A 19,938-nucleotide genomic window follows, 5' to 3' on the forward strand; every position below is an offset into this window, starting at 1 on the left:
AACTCACTAGTCTGTAAATTTCTTCTCATATCTTACAGCAGATGTGCTCATCTTATTACGGAAGTCTTTCCTAGAGTCTTCTGACCTAGTCCAGTGAAGCCTGGCTGCTTCAGACCTACTATGCATGCCATTATTGTTTTGAGATCTCCTTTGAACCATCATCTGGACAGCTCACTTAGTCTCTCCTGTAAAGTTCCTTTTCCTAGTTCCCATGTCTTCATCCATGGCATAATTCCTCTTTTTGACAGAGTACCTCCTTTGTTAATTTCATAAGAAGGGTTACAACAAAATTTCAAACTGGCTGGTCAGTGTAAAAAGATCTAGATGGTCTAACTTTTTAGATTCTCAAGCAATCCTTTTAGTCTCATTCCATCCTTATTCTAGAACCTTTTAGGTTTTGCACTGCAAATCAGGGTGATTCTCAGCTTTACCACCACTGGCTTGGATCTGCCAAGTCAGGTACCACTCACCCACCTGCTTTCTAGTCTTCAAAACTAGTGCTTTTTTTTTTTCCTCTTCTCTGTCCTTATGTGCCTTTTAAATATCCCCATAGTGTCATTTTAGTGGTGTTTGGGAGGTATCAAAGCTGAATGTGTGTTTAATCTGTCATCTTTTATAATACGTCCTTGTTGTTAGTTGCTATGAGTACATTTCCATAAATTACCTCAATGAAACTTAGCAGCTATTGATAAACCTATGCATCATTGATCATAGAATATTAAAACATTAAGTATATTGACTACATATTTGACAATCAGAGAAATAGTTGAAGCTTATCAGGTTACTGACCCTTTGTCCAGCCCTGAATAAGTATAATGCAGACTACTGAGTAACTGAAACTGAATAGTGGAGGAAGCCAGAAAGGCAACAAGAAATAAATATATTTGTTTCATTTTCTTATCTCATATTCCTTTTCAATCTATTTATCGGCAAAAAGCAGAAATGAGAACAAATCGTGCAGTTCTGTCTTCCTAACATCTCAGGTACTTCCTCAAACCTGACAGTTGGCTAGGTAGTCTTGGGGTCCAGTAACCATCCAGAATAACTTGGAAAAGCAGCCAAATGAAACATTAGGATAGAAAATAATCATTAATTTGCATTATAATCTCCCTTCCATATATTCCAAATTTGAGTTGCTCTTGTAGCAATGAATTAAGGAACCTAAAGTTTACATTTCTGATCATGGCCCATTTTTTTTGACCAGTCTCACACTAAGTTTGTGTTAAGCCAGTGTTGTCTACTGTATTTTTCACTTTTAAAATAGCATTAATGAGGCCAGGTGTGGCTCATGTCTATAATCCCAGCATTTTGGGAGCCCAAGGCAAGCTGATCACTTGAGGTCATGAGTTCGAGACCAGTCTGGTCAACATGGTGGAACCCTGTCTCTATCAAAAATACAAAAATTAGCTGGGCATGGTGGTGCACACCTGTAATCTCAGCTACCTGGGAGGCTGAGGCAGGAGAATTCCTTGAACCCAGGAGGTGGAGGTTGCAGGGAGCTGAGATTGCACCACTGCACTCCAGCCTGCGAGAGAGGGCAAGGCTCCATATCAAAAAAAAAAAAAAAGTGTTAATATGCTAATGACCAATATACTGGGATCAAAACTAAATGTTGTATAATGAAACAATTTCAATTGACTAAATTAGATTTTCAAGGAATTAAGATGAAATCCTTAAATTTTAAAAGAAAGCAAAGACAAGTAGAAATGTTAAGACTCAAGACAGGATGTTTTATGGTCTGGCTTTCTTTTTTTAAAGACTTATTTATGAGGCAAGCAAATTCTCTTAATTTTTTTCCTCCCTTACTCTAATACTACTATTCAATTCAACACATAGCGGAAAAGAATTGCAGTCTTTTCTGGTACTGCTAATCTCAGAGCCTGCAAAACAAGGGGCAGGGTTTACTTGGGTGGGTGGCACTTATGTAGCCTTCCTTTTCAGTGCCCATATCACCTTCTATACTACACTGCCTGTATAGAGCTTTGGCCGAACAGGTGAATACTGCCTATAGAACCTTGACTACACAGGTGAACTTGCAATCCAGTCTGGCTCTGCCCTTCGATCCCTAACTACAGGAATTTTAAACAAGACAGACTTAGAACTCCCAGAAACTATAAAGAGTTAAGTGTGGAGGCAGGTGATCATGAATCTGGTCTCCCTCAAGGAGTAGCCACTATCCTTGGGCTTCAAGGAAGCTATCTGAAGGTCATTTCATGCTATAAGCCAACATACCTGTTGATAGATGAGTTCCACAAGTTCTTGCAAAGCATCATCTGTTGTAACGCAACCATTCAGGGTCTCTGCAAACTGTTCAATTTCAGTTTCAAAACTGCCAGGCTGCTCTGTAAGATGATTCAAAAAATCCTGAACATATTCTGACAGAGTAGGATAATCCTCACAACCATCCTCATAGGATTCCTATGGATCAAAAATGAAAAAAAAATTTTAATCTATGCAACTGGCTGAAACACACAAAGTGCTATGTCTCTAGCACAAATGCTTTTTTAAAGATCCTTCACATGATAAAAATTTACGTTCATCAATGAAATTGTCAATTGAGCTATTTTTCTTCCTTGCCTAAAAGCTGAAATGTTATAATATTAACAGCAGAAAGGTTCTGTTTAGCAGAATAGGGAATTGTCTTCTCATTCTGGGTCAACTTCTAAGACGGCTGAGAAATAAAGTTTAAACCAATGTATCAGTACAGTGCCAATACAAAAATTAAGAATCGGATCTATTTACGAATGAAATAAGATCTAGGATTTGCTTCAAAATGGAAGGGGAAGTATGGACTAGGGATATAAAAACAAGAATGGCCACATGTAGCTTACTGTTGAGGCCATGAAGATTCATTATACCAAATACTCTGTATTTCTGCAGATGTTTGACAACTTTTTTATTGGGGGGGGAAAAAACACAAAAACCTAGTAAGTTTTATCATCTGTTAATCCCCAAGGGCAAAGAAATGCACAAAGTTGCTCGAGTAACTAAAATTTCATTATAGTGTAAATGGAAGGAGATCTTTTGGCTGCTACATCCAGGTTTCTAACAAAACCTTGATAGCAGCAGTAGTTTCCAGCTAATGTGGTTTCCACCACTGTCACCTTTGGCAGTTCCCAACCTTTTCATTAATGGCAGGAGGCTGAGTGGGTGAGTTTTACAAAAGATAATAGACTTGGGCAGCAACTTTCACATCTCAGGGCCTGGAATACCACCCAAAGCGCTTTAAACTTTACCAAACAGTTAAAATCTAATAATAACTATATTGCTTGATGAAATTTAACCTTCTCCAAACAGAGTCAAATGAAAAGTCACATAGGCTGGATGCGGCGGTGGCTCAAGCCTGTAATCCCAGCACTTTGGGAGGCCAAGACGGGCAGATCACGAGGTCAGGAGATTGCGACCATCCTGGCTAACACAGTGAAACCCCGTCTCTACTAAAAAATACAAAACTAGCCGGGCAAGGTGGCGGGCTTCTGTAGTCCCAGCTACTTGGGAGGCTGAGGCAGGAGAATGGCATAAACCCGGGGGGAGGGGGGGCGGAGATTGCAGTGAGCTGAGATCCAGCCACTGCACTCCAGCCTGGGCGACATAGTGAGACTCTGTCTCAAAAAAAAAAAAAAAAAAAAAAAAAAAAAAAAAACAGAAAAGTCACATAAAAAAGTTACGACTACAAAACAGAAGCATTTTGTGAAGGGGTTAAGTTCTAAAGTCAGTGAGTGCATAGAGGAAAAAAAAAGTCATATGTGGTCAAAACACCCTTAGAAATGCTCCACGTTGGAGAAAGTCTTTTTTTTTTTTTTTTTTTTTTTGAGACAGAGTCTTGTTCTGTCGCCCAGGCTGGAGTGCAGTGGTATGATCTTGGCTCACTGCAACCTCCACCTTCCGGGTTCAAGCTATTCTTGTACCTCAGCCTCCCAAGTAACTGGGATTACAGGCATGTGCCACCATGCCCAGCTAATTTTTGTATTTTTAGTAGAGACAGGGTTTCACCATGTTGGCCAGGCTGGTCTTGAACTCCTGACTTCAGGTGTCGCCCACCTCGGCCTCCCAAAGTGCTGGGATTACAGGCGTGAGCCACCGCGCCTGGCCCAGGACACGGTCTTAGGAGAAAGACTAACACTACCAATTGTCCAGTTGTTCCTCTACTGTTGGTGCTTGGTATGGTTTTGGCTGTGTCCCCACCTGAATCTCAACTTGAATTGTATCTCCCAGAATTCCCATGTGTTAGTGGGAGAAACCCAGGGGGAGGTGATTGAATCAATGGGGCCAGTCTTTCCCGTGCTATTCTTGTCATAGTGAGTAAGTCTCAAGATATCTGATGGGTTTATCAGGGGTGTCTGCTTTTGCTTCTTCCTCATTTTTCTCTTGGTGCTGCATGTCAGATGTGCCTTTCACCTCCGCTATGATTCTGAGACTTCCCCAGACTTGTGCAACTGTAAGTCCAAATAAACTTCTTTTTCTTCCCAGTCTCGGGTATGTCTCTGTCAGCAGCATGAAAACGGACCACTATAGTGCTACTACTTCAAATGACCACCATTTGGAGGTCATGTTGTACACTTTTTATGTATCTTTATTTTTTGTTTTATTTATTTTGAGATGGAGTCTCGCTCTGTCACCCAGGCTGGAGTACAGTGGCAAGATCTTTGCTCACTGCAACCTCTGCCTCCCAGGTTCAAGCGATTCTCCTGCCTCAGCCTCCCGGAGTAACTGGGGCTACAGGAATGCACCACGAGGCCCAGCTAATTTTTTTTTCATTTTTAGTAGAGATGGGGTTTCACCAGTTGATCAGGATGGTCTTGAACTCCTGACCTCAAATGATCCACCCACCTCGGCCTCCCAAAGCACTGGGATTACAGGTAAGAGTCACTATGCCCGGCCTATGTATCTTTAGAGACTGAAGGGATACTTAGCAAAAGTTGCATGTACTATGAGAGGCACTCAGGAAGTAAAACCAGCTGTAGAAATAGCAGATTCATGTGCCTTTTTCATTCACGTATAGTGTTCATTGAATAGAAGGATATATAAACTCTAATACATTAAATTTTGGTCACACATTTGAACCCAAGTTAAACACTCTACTATAATAGGAGGTATTAATATTGATGAAATTATTTACTAATCATAGATATTATAGCTATGACTCTGAGGATTAAGTGAATTAATCAAATTTGCCTAGACTGGTGAAGATCACATAGTAAAGCACAAAGTGCTCAACAAATGAATTACATTTTAAATTTCTAGGAGAATACTGAGTCATATTCCAAATGCAAAAACCATATATTCATACATAAATGGGCTAAAGTATAAAAAGCATCCAACAAGAATGATACAAAGCTGTATTTCTTGGCACCTAGGATGGTACTCCAATTAATAAGCTAATAGCCACCAGCTGCATATAAGATATGTGATAGACACCATAAGGGCTTTGCCTGCCTCTTGTTTAACCTACTAAATTTTGAGGTAAGCATTATTATCCTCCCTTCACAGAGGAAACAGGCACAGAGTAGTTAAGTCACTTTGGTTATTCATTCAAAATGGTGTGGCTGCTGAGTGTCTACTAAGTGCCAAAGACTGTCTTGGGGATGGGATACTGCCATGACATGAATAAAGCAGACAAGGCTCAGGCTCTCCTCTCATGGAGCTCATCGCCCATGATGGAAGACGTATTTAGAAGTTGAAATATACTACCAAAAAAAATAAATAAATAAAATAAAAATAAATGAATAAAAAGCAAAAAGCCAAGGAAAGATTCTTAGAGTTAATATATAAACTGAGAAAGAAAAAAAGATCCAGCCATACAAATATTTAAGGAAAGACATTCTCTGTCTTTCTCAGGGCACAAAAAGCACACAGGCCCCAAGGAGGCCTAATAGCTTTGAAAAACAAAGACAATAGAATACAGAAGCTAAGGAAGGGTGGTAACTAATAAGGTCAATGAGGCAGATAAGGAGAGAGATCTTAGAGGGCTTTGGGGGCCAAATTAAGGAAACTGGCTCTTAAGGGAGTAGGAAAAACAGGATGGGGGAGAGGGTTTGAGCAAGGAAGGACCATGCACCAACTTAAGTGACTGTGCATGGTCACAAAACTAGTTAGAATTGGGGGCAGAACAAAGCCTATACTTTTAACTTCTATGTGAAACTCAAATGACAAAAGCTTAAAACCCAATTTTGACTTTATGTACAAAGATGTTCATTGCCAAAAAATCCATGTAACAATCCATTAACAAGGAATTGGTTAAATACATTATCATGTATCTGTATAATGGAATATCATATAGCCATTTAAGAAAACAAGAGACAACAGTACTTATCTCTAGAGTGAGAAAATGTTCCCATTATAAATATTGACATTATAAAATTGTGAAAGCAGTTAGGCATAATTGTACACATTCATATACTTAATGTTAACTACATACATATGGGAATTTCATAACTAAAAACTAGTCTTAAGTTTTTGATATACAGTTGTTAGTTTTATAGACTTGTAGTATCCTACCACTATTAATGACAAGGAATAGGAGAAAGGCAAAGGTAGGGGTCCCAGCTGAAGGTACTAATTTCCTGTTTCCATCAAATGTCATTCTTTGTGGCAAAAATGCTGCTTAGAACACTGATTTGCAGTCCTTTTTTTTTTTTTTTTTTTTTTTAAATCAACAGAACTCTCTTAAGAAAATGTAAAATCTGATAAGTAAAAGAAGAAAGTAGAACTGCTTTGAATATAGCAGAACAGAGGATCCAGAGCCTGCCATTTTAAGCAAAAAAGGAGGGATAGAGTATTTGGAACAGACAGGCACTCCAACGTGTTTGAATCAAAGCCTGCATTACTTCTCTAGCACCAGATTTTTTAAAGCCACAAATTTCTTCAGTCTTCAATGTGGAATCAAATGGCTTCCAAACAGGGATATTTTCAAGTTTTATTTTTCTTAGAATTCTATGGGAGATTGGGAGCAATATCAATTAGAAAATGTACTTTTTCATGGTAGGTACTCTATATACATTGTCAAGAGATGAGAACCTATTACAAAACAGTGGGAATAAAACAAAACTGATCAGACACTACAGAGAGTGAATACAGTCAAGACTACTTTAGCTAGCTGGATTGAACTAAGGCAAGGGTGTGCAGGAGAGGTGAGTCAATATGCCACCCAGTTCTTAGTGTAAGCATCTAGTTAGAAAGAAGAGATTTGCATGAGATAATTTTTATACTGTGTATAGATTTTATACTTGCATTTGAATGTGAGGTCCTCAGGAAGTGGTCAAACAAATGAAAATGTATGCCTAGAGTTCAAAGGAAGAATAAGATGTCAGGGTTATTAGCACATAAGTGATAGATTCTAGGGAATAGGTGGGATTAGCAAAGGAGGTAATAAAATGGAAGAAAGAACATCACCAACAGTCATCTGAGGGGAAAAGGAATGATCTGCAAATTGGGAGGATAAAGAAAGTACTGCCACAGAAGCCAAAGAGGTAGGGGAGAAGAGGTGCTCACAACAACAAATGCTACAGAATAAATTCATAGGTTGAAATCTGGAAGAGGATAATCATTGCGGAGTCTTGGGAATGAAGGAGATTATGTTCAGAGAGAAAAAAGAACAAAATTAATACCTTAAATACTTAGTTCTTATAAAAATGAGACGGAGCTTCTGATAGACTAAAAAGGTACCTTTGCACCTAGCACAGGACCTGGCACATGGGGACTTATAAACTGAATAGATCCTACTGTGCTTAAAGTTTTAAAATGAGATTTAGGAGGATAAATTTAAAAATCGGAAGAACATCAGTCACAAAAATAGTATCAATATAATTAGGGAGATCAGACTGCAGAGGTTTCAACAGTGAGAGACAGTGAATAATTTTACTTATTGGAGAATGATACTACTGCAAGGCAGAAGAAAAACTGGGAAGTAACTTGAAGAGGGATTCTCTTAGAAAAAAAGCTCGTTTTGCAGGGGAGGGAGGGAACTTCTGTCTCTTAATCAATGCTTTATGAATTCCTATGTTAAATTTTTGGCTCTGGTAAGTGAACTGTGATGAAATATTCAAGGCATAATGGTTTGTCTGAGAAGAAACAATGGCCAGGAATAAATGGATATAGCAACTCACTGGTAAGAAGGCATGGAAAGTAGGAAATTCTAGCAGCAGGATTAGAGGAAGAACTGAAGATAAAAGGGCTTGGTGCCTTGAAGGAGTTAAGAAAGCACAGCAGAAGACTACCATAAAAGCTGTTAGAAAAAGGATACCAGGAAACAGATTTTCATGTGTAGAACAAAAGCAGACTCAATAAATGTCTGGAAACTGAGACAGGAGACTACTAGAACAGAGACTCCATGAAGACAGGAATTTCTGTCCATTTTGTTTGTTGCTGTATTACCAGTGCTTGACTCATGATAAGTACTTGACTATTTGTTGAACGAGTGAGTGAACGTAGCTAACTTTGGATTATGGCCACCACTAGAATACATTTACTTTGCAACAAGAGCTCATCCTAAGAGTCAGGGGGAAAAAAGGATTCTGCTGTTCTGTGGCTAATTGGATCGAGAAAAACTTTTTTAGCCTTAACTATGAGTGAAGATTAGGGTAAACTAGTAAGGCTAGAGAATATACCAGAATAGGGGTAGTAAGCCTGAATGCCTGTAGAATTCAGGTAGATTACAAATGAATGAAATAAGCCAGAAAGCAAATTAGAGCTCACAGACTCCATCTAAAGAGAATGCCTCTACTCAGCTACAACCAATTTTTGCTGTATCACAATGCCAGTCCACTAAGGCCAGATTTTATGATTCAAGTTTCTAATATCTAATTTAGGTATTGGTAATTAATTAAAACAACTAAAAGAAAAAACAAACCCATTCAGGGCCAGAGAAGACACCTGCAGGCCACACAGGTTTCCAGGTGCCAGGCTGCAATCTGTTTTGGCAAATTGAGCACAGGAGGTGATCATCTATAAGAGGATGGCAAGGAATGCCTAAAAGATGCAGTGGCTCAAAGTAAGTGGACTAACATTACTTTATATACTGCTCTACAGCCCCAAAGTCACTTGAACCATGTAAAAATAGTTGATACACGATTGTTACAAACACACCCCTGTATACCTCCATCATAAAATAGCCCAAGTCAATAGGGAAGAAAATAAATGGGAACCTGCTTGTGGCTGCTAGAACAAGCATCCTTAGAGTTTATTCAACTACTTATAGCGCTCTAATGGTTCTTCTCCTCTGTGAGCTAAATACAATTTTCTGGCAAGTCTCAAGATGCTCTCATTCCTGCCTCACACGATAGATGGCCTTTTTCACTCTATATCAATTGCTTTTCCTGCTATATCTTTTTCTTTCCAATCCCAAAGCTTTCTCCTATACAGTGTAAGAATCATGGAGTATCTAAAACATGGAACATAGCTTTTCTATACTTTTACTGTAAAATATGGAAGGAGAACCAAAAAGAGATAATAAAAAAGGTGTGCCATTATCAGTTATAAGAGAAATACAAATTAAAACCACAAGTAGATACTATACGCCCACCAGAAAGGTTAAACTTAAATAGAAAATACCAAGTGTCGACCAGGAAGTAGAACAACTGGAAATCATACACTACTCAGAATGTACAGTGGAACAATCTCTGGAAAACTACATGGCAGTCTCTACTAAAGCTGGCTACCCTAAGTCCCAGCAACTCCACTCCTTGGTATATACCAAACAGAAATAAAGGCATACAGCCAGCAAGACACACAATGTGCCCTATTCATAATAACCCAAGAGTGAAAGCTACCAACGTTCGTCAGACAAATGGGATATATTCATGCAATGGAATGTTATAAAAATAAGTCACCTCCAATTATATGCTACAATATGGAGTAATCTTGATTCTGAGTGAAAGTGAGAAAGAAAATATTCTATATGACTTCATTTATATAAACTTTGAACACAGGCAAAACTATCCAATGAAGTTAAAACAGTGGTTATACTTGGACATCAGAACAACTGGAAGGAGACAGAGGGGGTTTTTGGGATGTTGATAATGTTCTATTTCCTGACTGTGATGCTGGTTAGTTGAGTGTTCACTCTATGAAACTGAGCTAACACTTAAGTACAGTATTCTCTGCTATACTTCAATAAAACTAAGAAGATATGAAAGACAGGACTTAAGCTAAAGTATCATCAATCATTTCTTCAATGATTCCCTCCCACTTCTCTACAATTAATCCCTATGCATTTACTCATCTGGGTTTATCCAGTACAACAAATTCCTTTCTACATATTCCAACTGTGCTTTGTACGACTATTTAAGAAAAGTGACTATGTTTTAAAGTTGTTATATAAGTTACAAAGAAAAACTGAAAGTTTAAACGTTCTTTATACCTATGTAAATACTTTATCACAACCCCGTAGGACATTTCTGCATACAATAATTAGGACCAAAACTATGTCTATTTTAACATAATGGAATAATCACTAGAAACAAGAACACAGATGTGTACTCTCAAGCTTACATTCTAATACCTTGAATATAACTACAAAATATATTCCTGAATCAGCTTTGCTTCATTCTGAGTTCAATAATTCAAAACATTCACAATAAAAAAATGTTTTAGGTGTAGTACAGAAAGCACAAACATACTCTAACAAATAATCACATTATTCCAGTAAATTAACCCAGAGTTGTAGGAAAAAGGGGGTACTTACTGTGTAATTGGAAGAATAACCTGAAGGGTAAAATTCAGGGGCATTCACAGACAGCTTAGACATTAATACAGGGGCTACAACCACCTGGGGCTTAGCCATTGCTGACTCCGAGTTCTGCTGTGGGATTTTATCCTGTGAACTAGGTGGAGCTCTCAGGGGCCTCGTTTGCTCTGAGAAAGAAAAAAACCGGGCGTTAGATGCTTTCTTTCCTTTGTACAACAACTTGCTATATACTGAAAACCCATCTGAAAAGCGTCTGTTTTTAAGAGTTAAATAGGAACCGTCATGAAATTTATGGTTATCGCCGAGATGTGTACAGACAGCCTACAAAAAGGAACAATAGACTTGCTGTGACTCATTTATGGGCATACCTGCCTCTAAATGCGTGCTTGCGAGCTTTTTTCCCCTGTGTCTTTTTAAAGGGATCGGTGGAAAAGAGGTGGTTGGTTGCTAGGGTCGCGCTTTAGAGGGCTGCTGAGGGGAGGCGATTTTTACTTCCTCCCGGGACGGCGAACTCCGAGACCGCGCACCCGGCCCCTCCCCCCAGCCGGGCGCACAAAGGATTCCAGCAGACACCTTCCAAACCCGGTTCCGGGCCCGTCCCTACCCGGTCACGCGGCCCTCTCGGGGAATGCTTTCGGGGAACCGGGGGTGGGGACCGCAGACAACGTCGGGCCTCGGCACGCGTGGAAGGCCGTGGGGAAGCGTTTGCCAAGGAGGACTGGGGCCCTTAGAGCTGCTCCGTACCTGGGAGCGCCCCGGGCCGGGAAGGCCGCTGGGGGCTGACGGGGACCTCGCACTGGGCCCCTGGCGGCGGGGCCGTCCTGGGCTGGCGCAGCGGCGGTGGCTGCAGGAAGCCCGGGGCTTTGGGTTGCGGCGGCGGCTGGTGCCGCGCCCGCTCAGCAGGCCCCGCTCCGTTCGGGAAACCGCCGCCCTCAGGCCCGCCCCCTCCGCGGCCCAGGCCCCGGCTCCGGCCCCGACCAGCACCTGGGGCCCGATCGAAACCGTCCGACATGCTCCTCCTCCTCCGCCTCCTCCTCCAGGGGCCGCTGCCGCTGCGCTCGCGATAGGACGCGGGGGGGAAGGCGCCGCGGGTCGGCTGTAGCCGCCGCGCCTCACTCGGGCCTCATGGAGGAGGAGGGCGGCGGGCCCGGCTTGGCGGCTTGGCGGCCCGGCTGCTCGGTGCTTCTGGCTGAGCGGACAGCAGGCCGAGCACCCGCCACTCCAGAGCGCCCGCCCCCCGAGGCTACCCTCGGCTTTCCAATTCTCCCCCAAAACCCGGCTCCCCGCCTTCGGCGCGGCAGGGGCGCAGGCGGGTCACAGCGGCCCCCTGCGGCACGGAGGCCCGGGACGCGCCCGCGCGGCTCCTCCCGTTCGCGGCTGGCGGGACCCCAAGCCCTGCAGGCCGCCCGCCGAGTGGCGTCTCGGCCACCGGTCGGCCCGCAGCCAGGCTCGGGCAGGGGCATCTGGGTTCTTGGGGCCAGGCTGGGGGTATGAGGGGTGAGGGGGACGCTTACCACAGGCAGGCCGGAGCTACTTGGTAGTTCTCAGGAGAGGCGTGCGAGACTGACAGTTGACGCCCGGAAAATAAAAACACGGGGGGAGGGGGCGTGGACCCTGCGCCAGGGTTCGCTGGCGCACAGGTGTGTTCAGCGACTCGGCTCCGACCGAGACCCGCGGACTGCTGAGGACTGGTCCCTGGGAGACTGCCACCTGCTCTGTTAGCATCGGGGGAAGGGAGTAGAAACGGAATCAAAATATGTGTTCCCCCCTTTTTAATTCACACTAGGTGTTTACCGCAGTAGGTCACACCTACGTTTAACAAGCTTCGTTCTCTCTGCTTTAACCTTCCCCTCCAGAAATTTCAAGAAAATGTGCTACCTTTCAATGTAACTCTCCCCTCTTTTTCATCTTGTATCAGTGCTGTCCAATGAAAATATAATGCGAGCCACAAATGCAAACCACTTATGTAATTTTACATTTTCGAGAAGCCACATTAAATGAGTGAAAAACAGGTGAGGCCAGGCGCGGTGGCTCACGCCTGTAATCCCAGCACCTTCGCAGGCCGAGGCGGGCGGATCATCTGAGGCAGGGAGTTGGAGACGAGCCTGACCAACATGGAGAAACCCTGTCTCTACTAAAAATACAAAATTAGCCGGGCGTGGTGGCACATGCCTGTAAATCCTAGCTATTCGGGAGGCTGAGGCAGGAGAATCGCTTGAATGCAGGAGGCAGAGGTTGCAGTGAGCCGAGATCGTACCATTGTACTCCAGCCTGGGCAGTAAGAGCGAAACTCCGTTTCAAAAAAGCAAAAACAACAACAACAAAAACCCAGGTGAAATTAATTTAAATTTACTTAATCCATTATGTTCAAAATGGTATTTTAATATGTGATTTAAAATATTAAATATTTTCTCTGTTTTTTAGATACTAGTTGGAATCCAGTGTATATTTTACACTTACGGCACATCTTAGTCAGGATTGGCACATTTCAAGGGTTCAAGAGCCACATGTGGCTAGTGGCTACTGCGTTGCACAGCACAATTCTAGACTTTATTAATATGTAAATTGTTGTTTTTGTCAGGCCTAACAGTGTTAATGCCAACGAAAGGATGGATGAACATGAGTAACGACAAGGAAGGAAAAATTGATTTCCTTACTGTTGGATTGATCCATCTCCACAAATTCTGATTTTAGCCTTGTGTTGTAAGCAGGGTTTCATGTTTTTCTATCTTTTCATCTTAAGAATCATTTCAATTAGGAACACAAACTTTTGTTAACCATTTTCTCTTCTGATTAATAAAGAAAACAATGTTTTCCCCTAAATGAATAAGAAAATGGCTTTACTGAGGGCAATCATGAATAAATGATTCATGCTATTGATGTTAGGCAAAAATAATGAAGTCAGGGAAGGAAGCCAGCAGTACGTGTGGCTCTTCAGTGTAGGGAAAGTATAGGATTCAGTCTGCCAGAGCTTAGTTGGGATTCCAGCCTTGACTATTACTGGCTGTGTGATTTTGAATAAGTAAGGGGTTTAGCTTCTCTGAGCCTCACTTTCCTCATCTGTAAAGTAATAACTGTATTGTAACACTGAGCATATATTACAGACAAGATTACAATTTTAAAAATTGCAATTTTAACATTTTAAAATTCATTATTGTATGTGGTCACCAGTCACTTCTTGTCTGGACTTTTCTATCATATAGGAAAGACCCATAAACTATGCTAGAAAACTAACGGTGAGTTATGCTCCACTGAAGTAGATGCCCCAATTCTGTCCCAAGCTTTTGTTTGCACTCACCACCCTTTCGCTTCCCCTTAAAACCTTTATGATGAATAGCACCTTTTCTAACACCTGGGACTTTCCTATGTGAAGATAAGGCCATTACTGCATCCATGGTGATGTCATGACATCTTCACACCCTCTTGTTAGGAAAGTTAGGTAAGATATCCTTTGCCTCCTCCGTATTTGTTACTGTATAACTTTTGCCCTATTCTTATAATGTGTGGATGGTGGACTTGGAGATAACATGAATGGATTTTGCATCATGATAATAAAAATATCTAATATTTGTTATGTGTCAGTCACCTTTCAAGAGCTTTTATCATTTTATTTTATCCTCATATCCTGTGAATTAGACATTCCAATATCTTCATTTTACAGAAAAGGTGCCAAGATACCACAAGGGCTCAGATCCGTCTTGGGACTGTTTTAGAGCTAACTGGCAGGTATTGCAAAATGCATACACAGAAACACATGAACGTGTGAGTACCATGTGGACCTCCCTAAAGAGAATTATCAGAGTGCTCATCATCCACATGTATGCCTTTCTTATTTATTTATGGTGAAAGGAGAGTAGAACTAAATTTGGACAGGTTGGAAAATATGTTGTAATATGGGAAAAGGACCTGCTGTGAACTATGAAAAAAATATGTTTCCTTAAACTGTACTTGAAAGCCTTTCTCCAGTAAGACTTCCCAAGCTGCCTAATCTTAGATTCTCTCCCTTGTGATAAGTGTACCCTGGGAAAAGTGTCTTAGTAGTTAGCATGCCAGATTGTTATTGTTAGTATTTGGTTTATTTAAATGTCTCCTTCCCTAAACTAGCCCTCTGAATACAGAGGATGCCTTTTAATCCTTTAGGTCCTAACCCAGTACTTAGTCCATTATAAGCTTTTAACAGAAATAGGACTCACCTGCAATGGTCCTGCCTTTCCTTAGGTCACCAGTCTAGTGATGGTAAAAAAAAAAAAAAAAAAAAAAAAAGACTGATGTTTAGAACTTGTTGATCTCAGGATCATCATTAGACCTTGTGGGAGTAGGCAGTGCAGCCTTTCAAGGCCAGCTACCAAGAGAAAATTTTCATAAATATGCAAGAGGAAATATTTGCAAACCACATGGTATAGTTTGTATATTTGACCCTCCAAGCCTCGTGTTGAAACTTGATCCTGAATGTTGGAGGTGGGGCCTAATGGGAGGTGTTTGGGTCATGATGGCAGATTCCTCATGAATGGCATGGTGCCATTCTCACAGTAATGAATGAGTTATGGTTTTACTAGTTCCCAAGGAGTTTCCTCAAGAGCTGGTTGTTGAAGAGAGCCTGGCACCCTCCCCCTCTCTCATGCCTCCTCTCTTGTCATGTGATCTCTGCACACTGGCTCCCCTTCCCTTTCTGCCATGCATAGAAGCAGCCTGAAGCCCTCACCAGAAGCAGATGTTGGTGCCATGCTTCTAGTACAGCCTGCAGAATAGTGAGCCAAATAAAACCCTTTTCTTTATAAGTTACCCAGCCTCAGCTATTCTTTTATAGCAACAAAAATGGATGAAGGCACCACATATTTGACAAAAGACTCGTGTCTAGAATATATAAAGTACCCTCAGAACTCAACTGTATTGAGAATACTGTAGCCAGGTGCGATCCCAGCACTATGGGAGGCTGAGGCAGGCAGATTACCTGAGGTCAGGAGTTCGAGACCAGCCTGGACAACATATGAAACCCCGTCTCTACTAAAAATACAAAAATTAGCCAGGTATGGTGATGCGTGCTTGTAATCCTAGCTACTTGGGAGGCTGAGGCAGGGGAATCGCTTGAACCCAGGAGGCAGAGGTTGCAGTGAGCCGAGATCGCACCACTGCACTCCAGCCTGGGTTGTGCGTGACTCCATCTGGAAAAAAACCCAAACAAACAAAAAACCCAAATCAACTGTAAAAGGACAATTCAGTTAGAAAAGGGCCAAACATAAATGAAAGAACACTTCACTGAAGGGAATATACAGATAGCATAAGCCTATGAAAAATGTTCAACATAATTAGCCAGTAGGAAAATGTTTTAAAAACCACTGAGATTTCACTACCTACTTATTCCAATAGCTCAAATAAACAATAGTGACAACACAAATTCAAGGATGTAGAGAAACTAGGAACTGTGTTGCTCATACATTGCTGGTGAAAATGTAAAATGCTGTAGTCACTCTAGAAAACAGTTTGATAGTTTCTTTAAAAAACTATACATATTAGTACTGTATGACCCAGCAATTGCACTACTGGACATTTCTCACAGAGAAATTAAGATGTATATTCACATAAAATCCTGTACCCAAATATTTAGAGTGGCATTATTAATAATAGCCACAAATTAGAAAGAACCCAAATATCGTTTGATGAATAAATAGTTTAACCGTGGTACATTCATACCACAGAATACTACTCAGCAAAAAAAGGAACAACTACTAGTATAAGAATGTTGATGGATCTCAAGGGAATTATGCTGAACACAAAATTTCTATCTCAAGAGTAATTGTGTGATTCAGTTTATGACAAAATTACAAAGATGGAGAGCAGATTTGTGGTTGCCAGGGATTAAGGAGGGAGTGGAATTTAGAGGCAAGAAGATATGGTTATTAAAATAGTAGGTAGTATGAGAAAAACCTTGTGATGGAACTATTTTGTTCTTGACTGTAATGATGGTCACGTGAGTCTATACATATGATAACATTCCATAGAAATAAGTGCGCACACATACACACATACACACGTGTGCATGTAAAACTAAGGTTGGTGAACTGTATCTCTTATATCATATTATAGTTATACAAGATATTACTATTGGGGGAAACAAGGTGAAGCATAAACAAGATCTCTCTGTATTATTTCTTAGAATTGCATGTGAATCTATAATTTTTAGAAACCTAACATATAAATAAACTTTGTTCCATCTTATTCCATCACTCCTAATTCTCTGCTAGCTAGTTCAGTTAATTCCTTTCTGCACAAATCATCATAGCAACTTACATATCATTATAAATGAGTGGGGTCATCATTAAGAGAGAAAAAGGTTAGCTGATGCATTTGTCCTCGTGTGTCTCATCTGTGTAAATTATTTTCCTCTGGCCACTATTAAACATAACCCCAGGCAGTCAACTCTTGAGACTCCCATCTGGATTAGGGCCCCAATTCATCTTAGATTCTAAGATAGCCAGGAATGCTGCTTGGACCCCCCTTAACATCTACTGATACTTGTTTAACGTTGATCTCTTAGCTGTACTGTAAATTCCATGAGGCTAATGAAGGAAACCAAAATATTTCACCCCAAAATATATTTCCTTGACATAGTTCAAGATGGTTATTCAGATGGGCTGAACATATAAGAATAGTTAGAAACCTGCCTTTTGTGGGGAAGATTGAATCTGTAGAGAAAAATCTGCATTGATGCAGTGAGGCTTTCTCTGAGACCCTCACTTGTCCCATCTAGGAAAGATTAACTGAGACTCTGATACCTTTAAAGGTTTATAAACATTCTCTCTGAGGACTGCTACCTGTGAGATTTCATCTACATAATAAGACCACCTTTGCTAGCCAATTCTCCTCTTCTCTCTCTCTCTCTCACTCTGTCTTGCTATTATAACTGATTTAACACCGTAATCTGTTTTTGACTATGTGCTGAGCTTCCACTCTTTCTGTGACTTCAAGATAGTAAGTATATCAGCTTCTGTACCCCATTTGGGTAATTACTTTGTGACTCTCCTCTGAGCACAGTCATTTCTTTTCTTTCTTTTTTTTTTTTTTTTTTTTGAGATGGAGTCTTGCTCTGTCACCCAGGCTGGAGTGCAGTGGCACGATTTCGGCCCACTGCAACCTCCGCCTCCCTGGGTTCAGCGATTCTCCTGCCTCAGCCTCCCAAGTGGCTGGGATTACAGGCACACGTCACCACACCCAGCTAATTTTTGTATTTTTAGTAGAAACGGGGTTTCACCATATTGGCCAGGCTGGTCTCGAACTCTTGACCTGGTGATCCACCCACCTCGGCCTCCCAAAGTGCTGGGATTACAGGCGTGAACCACCACGCCCGGCCTCAAAGTCATTTCTATTAATATACCTTTTGTCAGTTGATTTTTCAGTAAAACTTGAGAGAGCAAAGGGGAAGTTTCTATTTGTCCCCTACAATAGCAATTCATTCATTCACTTGTTAATTCAACGAATATTGATTTTGTGTCTACTTCCTGCCAGCACTGTTCCAGGTGCTGAGGATATGCAGGGGTGTGAGATTACTAGGTTTGAGGCATATGAGACGTGAAGCAGGAAAACAAGTTCAGTGGCTATTACAGAAAGTTTGGTGAGAAATGGTGGTGTCCAGAAAGGTAGTGGTAGTGGGGTTGGAGAGAAAGGCCACACTGAAGAGATGTTTAGGAAGAAGTTGACAGATTGTGTGTGAGGCATTAGTGAGAGGCCAGAGATCAGGGTGACTTCCAGGATTCCGGCTTTGGTACCTCAGCCTGTAAGATGGAAAATACCTAAAGGAAACAGATTTAGGGGTATATGCCAAGGAAAGTTTCTGCTTTGTCCTCTGAAGTTTCACTGAAAAATTTGCTGACAAAAGGCAGACTAATTGGAGAAAAGACATACAAATTTTTTAACATGTACATGAGGGAGAACCATAGAGTGATCACTCCAACCCCTAATGGGATTCAGAAGCTTATATACCATATTGAGGTTACAGGAAGAATGGGGGCTTAGATTGTGACAAAACAGGTTACAATGGCAAAACATTGTTACGGGAGAGAGAGAGAAGAGGAAGCCTGGCTAGCAAAGGTGGTCTTGTTATATAGATGAAACTTAACAGGTAGCAGACCTCAGAGAGGCTAGATGGCGAATACTTTTTCAGACCTTTAAAGTTGTCAGACTCTCAGTTAATCTTTTCTTGATATAGACAATGGAAGGCCTCAGAAAGAACCTGGCTGCATCAATACAGATTTTCTCTACAGATGCAGCTCTCTCCCACAAAAGGCAGCTTTGCAGGGATACTTCATTTGCAGGCCCTCTGAACAGCCATGGCAAAATATGTCAGATAAATACATTTTGGGGTGAAATATTTTTATTTCCTTCAGTCCTCATTTTGAAACTTTAAGAAGGTTTACATACTAAAAAAGCCAAGTTGATAGCTTTGGAGAAATTTGGATCAGAGGTTGTATTAGTCTATTCTCATGCTGCTGATAAAGGCATACCCGAGACTGGGTAATTTATAAAGAAAAAGAGATTTAAGAGACTTACAGTTCCACGTGGCTGGGGAGGCCTCACACTCATAGAGGAAGGAGAAAGGCATTCTTACATGGCAGCAGACAAAACAGAATGAGAACCAAGGAAAAAGGGAAACCCCCTTATAAAACCATCAGATCTCGTGAGACTTATTTACTACCACGAGAATAATATGGAGGAAACTAACCCATGATTCAATTATCTCTCACCACCTCCCTCCCACAACACGTGAGAGTTATGGGAGCTACAATTCAAGATGAGATTTGGGTGGGGATACAGGCAAGCCATATCAGAGTTTCTTGGGCATGTCAGAGGCATTCAAACCAGAGAGACTTAGTCTTGAATGAGGACTAGGAAAAAGCCGTCATTCAATGCAGCCCTAGCCTGCATTCCCAGGAGGTTAGGCATTCCTAGCTTCTAGATGTTTATGGTTAAGGAAACAGACTAATAATGTTTACTAAACAGACCCAGGGCCAGGAATGTCCTGATATCCCCATACCTTGAGAACAAAAGCATTCCTAATTTTGCTTTAAAGATAATATTGATTCTTATAAAATATAATAATTAAGAAAATTAATCCTTTGTCACAAACCCTGTAGTCGAGCATATATCCCTGTGATTTTGTTTTTGTTATCCTATACATAAACAAGTATTGTACTTAGGGTGGGTGCATTCCTCCTCCTACTTTCGAGAATGCCCTGCTCTGTCTATGGAGTAGCTACTCT

General features: G+C 41.2%; 1 protein-coding gene and 1 long non-coding RNA gene across 4 annotated transcripts in view; both read right to left on the minus strand.

Moving 5' to 3' along the window:
• PAIP1 (poly(A) binding protein interacting protein 1) overlaps nucleotides 1–11,950 on the minus strand; it is a 30,680-nt gene extending 18,730 nt beyond the window's left edge. The window contains exons 1-3 of one of the 3 annotated variants that reach the window (XM_015139970.3): nucleotides 11,669–11,950; nucleotides 10,682–10,851; nucleotides 2,233–2,418 (exon numbers count right to left, since the gene is read on the minus strand). In XM_015139970.3, coding sequence (XP_014995456.1) covers nucleotides 2,233–2,418; nucleotides 10,682–10,851; nucleotides 11,669–11,696 — 384 coding nt within the window. In that variant the 5' untranslated portion in view covers nucleotides 11,697–11,950. 3 annotated transcript variants of the gene reach the window in all.
• A 612-nt stretch (nucleotides 11,951–12,562) lies between these two features.
• LOC144341408 (uncharacterized) lies at nucleotides 12,563–19,296 on the minus strand. Its single transcript, XR_013418328.1, has 3 exons — nucleotides 19,229–19,296; nucleotides 14,878–14,911; nucleotides 12,563–12,955 (listed from the first exon to the last, which is right to left on the minus strand). It is a non-coding gene; the product is annotated as an uncharacterized LOC144341408 (long non-coding RNA).
• Between the last annotated feature and the right edge of the window lie 642 nt (nucleotides 19,297–19,938).

This window comes from Macaca mulatta, chromosome 6 (assembly GCF_049350105.2).
Source record: "Macaca mulatta isolate MMU2019108-1 chromosome 6, T2T-MMU8v2.0, whole genome shotgun sequence".
Taxonomy (NCBI): Eukaryota; Metazoa; Chordata; class Mammalia; order Primates; family Cercopithecidae; genus Macaca; species Macaca mulatta.